Source organism: Babylonia areolata, chromosome 27 (assembly GCF_041734735.1).
Source record: "Babylonia areolata isolate BAREFJ2019XMU chromosome 27, ASM4173473v1, whole genome shotgun sequence".
Lineage (NCBI taxonomy): Eukaryota > Metazoa > Mollusca > Gastropoda > Neogastropoda > Buccinidae > Babylonia > Babylonia areolata.
In genome coordinates this window covers 6,512,125-6,519,624 of record NC_134902.1, presented here as the reverse complement: position 1 = coordinate 6,519,624, position 7,500 = coordinate 6,512,125, and the positions used below count along the sequence as shown (strand labels likewise).

The 7,500-nt window shown below is 42.5% G+C and overlaps 1 protein-coding gene across 2 annotated transcripts in view; it reads right to left on the bottom strand.

Annotated features, from left to right (window-relative positions):
* Positions 1-7,500, bottom strand: part of LOC143301333 (BBSome complex member BBS2-like) — a 52,100-nt gene that overhangs the window by 16,422 nt on the left and 28,178 nt on the right. For both annotated transcript variants that reach the window (XM_076615549.1, XM_076615550.1), the window contains exons 13-16: positions 4,812-4,868; positions 4,029-4,062; positions 3,389-3,452; positions 2,056-2,163 (exon numbers count right to left, since the gene is read on the bottom strand). In XM_076615549.1, the coding sequence (XP_076471664.1) occupies positions 2,056-2,163; positions 3,389-3,452; positions 4,029-4,062; positions 4,812-4,868 (263 nt within the window). The remainder of the gene's footprint in view (positions 1-2,055; positions 2,164-3,388; positions 3,453-4,028; positions 4,063-4,811; positions 4,869-7,500) is intronic.

The window sequence follows — 7,500 nt, the reverse complement described above, 5'->3', positions numbered from 1 at the left end:
GTGTTATGTTGTGTTGGGTTGGGTTGCGATGTGTTGCGACGTGTTGCGTTGTGTTGTATTGTATTTACTACAGGGAGTACACCGAGAACCACGGCAGCTGTCGCGTCAGCACAAACACGTGGAAACGGGCGCTGCAAAATATTGTGTTGTGTTGTGTTGGGTTGTGTTGTGCTGTGTTGTGTTGTGCTGGGTTGAGTTGGGTTGCAATGTGTTGTGGTGTGTGTTGCATTGTGTTGTATTGTATTTACTACAGAGAGTACACTGAGAACCGGGGCAGCTGTCGCGTCAGCTCAAACACGTGGAACTGGGTGCTGCAAAACACTGTGTTGTGTTAGGCTGTGTTGTGTTGGATTGCGATGTGTTGCGACGTGTTGCATTGTGTTGTATTGTATTTACTACAGAGAGTACACTGAGAACCGGGGCAGCTGTCGCATCAGTTCAAACATGTGGAAACGGGTGCTGCAAAACACTGTGTTGTGTTGTGTTGCAATGTGTTGCGACATGTCACGTTGTGTTGTATTGTATTTACTACAGGGAGTACAGGAAGAACCGCGTTCAAACGTGTGTGTGTGTGTGTGTGTGTGTGTGTGTGTGTGTGCGCGCGCGCGCGTGCGTGTGTGTGTGTGTGTGTGTGATGCGTGCATGTGTGAGTATACACAAGTTTTTTTTTATGCTGATATGCACTTGTATGTATCCTAATATCTACTGTATCTGTGCCTGTGTATGATTTTCGATTTATGTTCGTATCTTATGTACTATCCCCCCCCCCCCCCCCCCATTATTCCTTGTGACCCCGGTACACTTGGTAATAAAGACATATTCTATTCTATCCTGTCGCGTCAACTCAAACATGTGGAACTAGGTGCTGGAAAACATTGTGTTGGGTTGGGCTGGGCTGGGCTGGGCTGGGTTGGGTTGGGTTGGGTTGGGTTGGGTTGGGTTGGGTTGGGTTGGGTTGGGTTGTTGTGTTGGGTTGGGTTGGGTTGGGTTGTGTTGTGTTGGGTTGGGTTGGGTTGGGTTGGGTTGAGACAAAGAGGTGAAACGCGAAACTAGAACATGGAGGAGAAACATGAACCTAGGACACAGAGGAGAAACACGAACCTAGGACACAGAGGAGAAACACGAACCTAGGACACAGAGGCGAAACACGAACCTAGGAGAGGAGAAACACGAACCTAGGACACAGAGGCGAAACACGAACCTAGGAGAGGAGAAACACGAACCTAGGAGAGGAGAAACACGAACCTAGGACACAGAGGTGAAACACGAACCTAGGACACAGAGGAGAAACACGAACCTAGGAGAGGTGAAACACGAACCTAGGAGAGGAGAAACACGAACTTAGGACACAGAGGTGAAACACGAACCTAGGACACAGAGGCGAAACACGAACCTAGGACACAGAGGAGAAACACGAACCTAGGACACAGAGGTGAAACACGAACCTAGGACACAGAGGTGAAACACGAACCTAGGACATAGAGGCGAAACACGAACCTAGGACACAGAGGCGAAACACGAACCTAGGACACAGAGGAGAAACACGAACCTAGGACACAGAGGCGAAACACGAACCTAGGAGAGGAGAAACACAAACCTAGGACATAGAGTTGAAATACAAACCTAGGACATAGAGTTGAAATACAAACTTTGGGCATTGAGGAGAAACACGAACCTAGGACACAGAGGTGAAACACGAACCTAGGACACAGAGGTGAAACACGAACCTAGGACACAGAGGAGAAACACGAACCTAGGACACAGAGGTGAAACACGAACCTAGGACAAACACGAACCTAGGACACAGAGGTGAAACACGAACCTAGGACACAGAGGAGAAACACGAACCTAGGACACAGAGGTGAAACACGAACCTAGGACACAGAGGAGAAACACGAACCTAGGACGAACACGAACCTAGGACACAGTGGTGAAACACGAACCTAGGACACAGTGGTGAAACACGAACCTAGGACACAGAGGTAAAACACCAACCCAGGACACACAGAGAGGAGACACCGACAGGCAAAGGTCCCACCTGTGCCCTGCTCTCACCTGCTCTTGTGCCCGATCAGGGCCTTAATGTGCAGGTCCACGGGCACATCCTTCGGGGGCACGATGGGCACGCGCAGCGTCCCTGTCAGGCTGCCGGCCCCGGGGTGTCTGCAACAACACCAGACATTGCTCTGGAGTTCTCCTCCTCTGGAATATACAGCTGCGCTGGACTTTCAATCTGAGGGTCCTGGGTTCGAATCTCGGTAACGGCGCCCTGGTGGGGTAAAGGGTGGAGATTTTTTTTTCTGATCTCCCAGGTCAACATGTGTGCAGACCTGCTAGTGCCTGAACATCCTTTGTGTGTGTACGCTTGCAGAGGATCAAATACGCACGTTCAAGATCCTGTAATCCATGCCTGCGTTTGGTGGGTTATGGAGACATGAACATACCCAGCATGCACACCCAAGAAAACGGAGTATGGCTGCCTACATGGCAGGGTAAATAAACAAAATGGTCATGCACGTAAAATGTTACATGTCTGCATGAGTGTATGTGTGCGTGCCTTAAATCTGAGTGAATGACACAGGAAACGAATGATGAGTGCCCAACGGCAACCATCAGTCGCTCTACCCGAACAGTCAGCCTGTTGTGCAAATGACCCTGTGTTTGCAAAGCGCGTTGTGCTTAGTCTCCGACCGAGGATAGGTGCTATATAAGTACCATATTATAATCATCATCATCATCATCATCATCATCATCATCTCTGTCACTTACCAACACTGTCCTCTTTCAAAGCAATTTTGAAAAGCCGCCTGTCCAAATGGGCCTTTAAGTGTGAAGCGTGTTTGTTTGTTTGCAATGTGTGTGCATGTACTGGGCATATTCTGTGACTTGTGTGTGTGTGTGTGTGTGTGTGTGTGTGTGTGCATGCGCGTGCATGCCTGCCAGCGTGCGTGCATGTGTGTGTGTGTGATTGTTCACATCTGCAATTTGTAGTACTGTCTTGGTGTATATAGATACATATATACGTGCTGGGTTTTTTTCATGTGCAGAGGTATGTTATCATGCACTAGTGTGTACGTATTATTTCATGTGAGTGGATTTTTCTACAGAATTTTGCCAGGAACAACCCTTTTGTTGCCGTGGGTTCTTTTACGGGCGCTAGGTGCATGCTGCACACGGGACCTCGGTTTATCGTCTCATCCAAATGACTAGCGTCCAGACCACCACTCAAGGTCTAGTGGAGGGGGGAGAAAATATCAGCGGCTGAGCCGTGATTCGAACCAGCGCTCGCTCAGATTCTCTCGCTTCCTAGGCAGACGCGCTACCTCTAGGCCATCACTCCACATACATGTATGTACACACTTGGTAACAACGACTGAAAGTGACTTACACCACATGACTTTCCCCTTCGAAGATCCCTTCAGCAAATATCAGCACAGCACGGATGACTGTGTCTGCAACAGTAAAAATAATATCGATTATATTCTTTAAGTTCTTTTCTTTCTTTTTTTTTTTCTTCATTACTTTTCGCTTCTCTTTCTTTCCCAACGGCTGATCAGTATCAGTATCAGTATCAGTAGTTCAAGGAGGCGTCACTGCGTTCGGACAAATCCAAGCAGATGCCTGACCAGCAGCATAACCCAACGCACTTAGTCAGGCCTTGAGAAAAAAATAAAATAAAATAAAATAAAATAAAATAAATAAATAAAATAAAATAAAAAACAAACATGATCATAATAATTTCATTCAAAAAATAATAAAATTATAATAATGATAATAACAATAAATGAAAATAAAATAAAAAGACAATAATTGGCAGATTAAATATCACATGCTTGTTTTTGCATTTTTCTTCCGTTGTTTTTTTTTTTTTTTTTTTTTTCTATTTGAAACAAGTTCATAAAGCAAATTTAAGCAAATAATGATTCTGAACACACACACACACACACACACACACACGAACACACACACACACACACACAACCAATGCATCTAAAAACTAACAAGAAACACACACATCACCCACGTACCATTTGTTGTGCTGATGTACAGTTCCACATGTGGCTGCAAACACACACACACACACACACACACACACACACACACACCACATACACACACACACACACAGTGAAACATCATTTTACACACATAATCAACAACACTTTGCCATAAAACTATATATGCATTAATCTTCTTTTATGCCCAAACACTCTTTCCTTGTCAAAGCAATAGTCAGTGAAATGTATATTATCAAAACATGTAATCAAAATACCACTCTGTCTTAAAAAAAAAAATATGTTCATGATTGATCCTTTTGTCCAAACACCCTTTCCTGGTCATTATCAGCGACAAATAATAATAATAATAAATTAATGAAGATGATGATAACAATAATAAAAATGATAATAATAATAACACCACCACCACCAACAATAGAAGAAGAAGAAGAAAAAGAAGAAGAAGAAGAAGTATTCATATAACGCTTCTTCTTCCTCTTCTTCTTCTGCATTCACTTGTATGCACACGAGTGGGCTTTTACGTGTATGACCGTTTTTACCCCGCCATGTAGGCAGCCATACTCCGTTTTCGTGCGTGCGTGCGTGCGTGTGTGTGTGTGCGTGCGTGCATGCAAGTGTATTAGTGTCTCTGTGAGAGCGTTTGCTTACATGAGTGCGTGCATGCTTATGTGCGTGTACTGTAAGAGCACGTGTGTGTGTGTGTGTGTGTGTGTGTGTGTGTGTGTGTGTGTGTGTGTGTGTGTGTGTGTGTGTGTGTGTTTCATCCCTTCCTACACAAAGTAAAGCACTCACAGGTTTCGTGTTGTCACCAGGATTGACAGCCAGCGTGGTCTGTAGCTGTGTATTGGCCTGAAGAAACACAAAACACATCGGGGGGGGAAATATTGACGATGTTAAATCCTGACTGACATTCAACAAACTAAAGCTGAATGATGACAAAACTGAAGCTATGATTATTTCTTCTGCAACAATGTCCACATCTACTTCCTTTCCTGCCTCTATTGTGGTTGGTGATGCCACAGTTCAGTTTTCTAAATCAGCAAGGAACCTTGGAGTCATTCTTGACTCATTGTGCCATGTTAATTTTAAATATCCTTCTTTCATGTTAACCCCCCCTTCAGTAAGGGGCTTTGGCCTTTATCTGAACAAAAAATTGTTACCGTTATCGTAATCTGTCTGTCCCTCTCTGCCCTGTCTCTCTCTCTCTCTTTCAGTCTCTCTGTCGTCTCTGTTTCTCTCTGTCTTTCTTGCCCTGTCTTTGTCTGTCTGTCTCTCCGTCTCCATCCTTTTCTCTCCCTCTCTTTCTCTGTCTGTCTGTCTCTCTCAGAGATACACAAATTATGAAAAGTGTGTGTGATACTGTAATGGGTCAGACAGCCTCCTACAATGAAACGTTTATGAGCTCTGAGTTTCTGAGTTCTCTCTCTCTTTGTCTCTCTGTCTCTCTCTGTGTTTCTCTATATAGAGATCCGTCTAATTTTAGGTTCAATTTACTCATGTCTTCAAGACAGGAATGTACTTTCCATAACTTAGCCATATATATATATATATATGAAGGATTGAAGAGACTACGTACAGTTATCTCGTGAATGTTGTTGAATATTTGTGTGGACTATTTTGGGTGATATGGTTGATATTGTGCTAACAATTTTGGTTGATCTGAATTGTCTACTTACTGTGTCATGTCATTTTCTAATTATTATTTATCAATGAATCCCCCTTCAGTAAGGGGCTCTGGCCTTATCTGAATAAAACATTCGTTCGTTCGTTCGTTCTCTGTGTTTCTCTGTCTTATTCTGCTTTAGCCATGCAGTGTTGTAAATGTCTACACATGTATCCGTGAGTTACAATGCAATAAATGTTGTTTTCGCACAACACTGTTTCTTTATTTCTTCTTTTGTGTTGTTTTCTTTTTTTCCTTTTCTTTAATTTTTCCCCTTGTCCATCATTGTTTACATACTTTTGCTAAAAGATGTAGATGCACTGTGTCTTTTCCAGCTTACTCAATATAAGTAATTGTTACTAGTAACATTATCATTATTATTTGTTACATGACATTATGTAACTATTTTTGTAATATGCCCCCCCTCTCTCTCTCTTCCTCTCTCTATATCCCTTCCTTTCTCTTCCTCTGTGTGTGATTGTCTTCTCCTTGTTTTGTTTGTTTAAAATCAAAAGAATAATCGATGCATATACAACACAAAACTTTAATATTTGTAATAATGACATGAGCTTCATTAAAATTATGTGCTATATATATGCTATTCTTTTCTGTTCTTGTTCGAATGTTACACATATTGTACTCTATGCCAAAAAAAGGAATTTTAAAAAAGGAACCCCCCCCGGCACCACCCCAACCCCCCCCAAAAAAACCTTAAAAAATAAAAAGAGCTCAGTGCATGAAGGTGTATGTGAGTACTGATGAGTGTATGCATGTGTGAGCATGTGTGTGTATTCTTGCTTGAGCGCATTAGCAACTACACAAGTATACATCTTTGTCTGTGTGTGTATGCACCACGCATGCCTTCATTTTTTTTTTCCTTTCTCCTCTTTTCCATGTCTGGAAGGGTGAGTGTGAGTAAAAGCAAATGCGGCTCTGCAACCAGCCATACAAGATTAGTTCTTTCCCAACAGAAACAGACTTCCAACAGTAATACAGACATGCATATACACACATGCACACACAGATGCACACACACACACACGCTCATACAAACCAGGGTTCATACTAAAAAAAAAAATATATATATAATATAAAAATTATTCTAAAACCTAAAAGAACTAAATATCCAAACTCAATTGTACCAATGACTGCTTATAACTCTCATGCTTTCGAGACTGAATGAAGATACTGTAGACTCCTGTATGCTTGCTGGCTGGACATTAACTCACTCAGTACGGCCAGTCCTCTCTTCTCCTCTACACAGACCTCTTGGATGTCCAGTGGGTGTCTGAATGACCCAACCTTTAGCTTCCGTCGTCAGAATTGTGGTATTCTTTGTCAACATTCACCTCTTCAGTATAAGAGCCTTCCTCTTGCAATATTTTGATGATGGTAATTGGGGTGAAACGCTGTTAACGTCGTCTCTTTCGCCGTTCGTATGGAGAGAGTTAAATGGTTGAAAATCTTTGTATTCCATCCACATGTCAAATTCACAACAGCCCAGCATTCAGATTCACTTGCAAACTTCAAAACGACGGCCAACATTTTCCAAAGAATTTTAGTTGCAATACATGGATAAGCGCACAGGTTGAACGCAAAGGAAAAATTAATGATTCTGAGAATGAGTTCGCCAAGACGTGAAAGTACTCTATTCTGAAGATCAAGAGTTTAGAGGAATTATGTATGATTTATATATGATTCAGGTTTCAAATATTCTTCTTCTTCCTTTTTTTTTTCTCTCCTGGATAATACACTACAAAGATGTCAAAATATTTTTTGTTTGTTGGTTGTTTTTGTTTTCTTGGGGGGCGGGTTGGG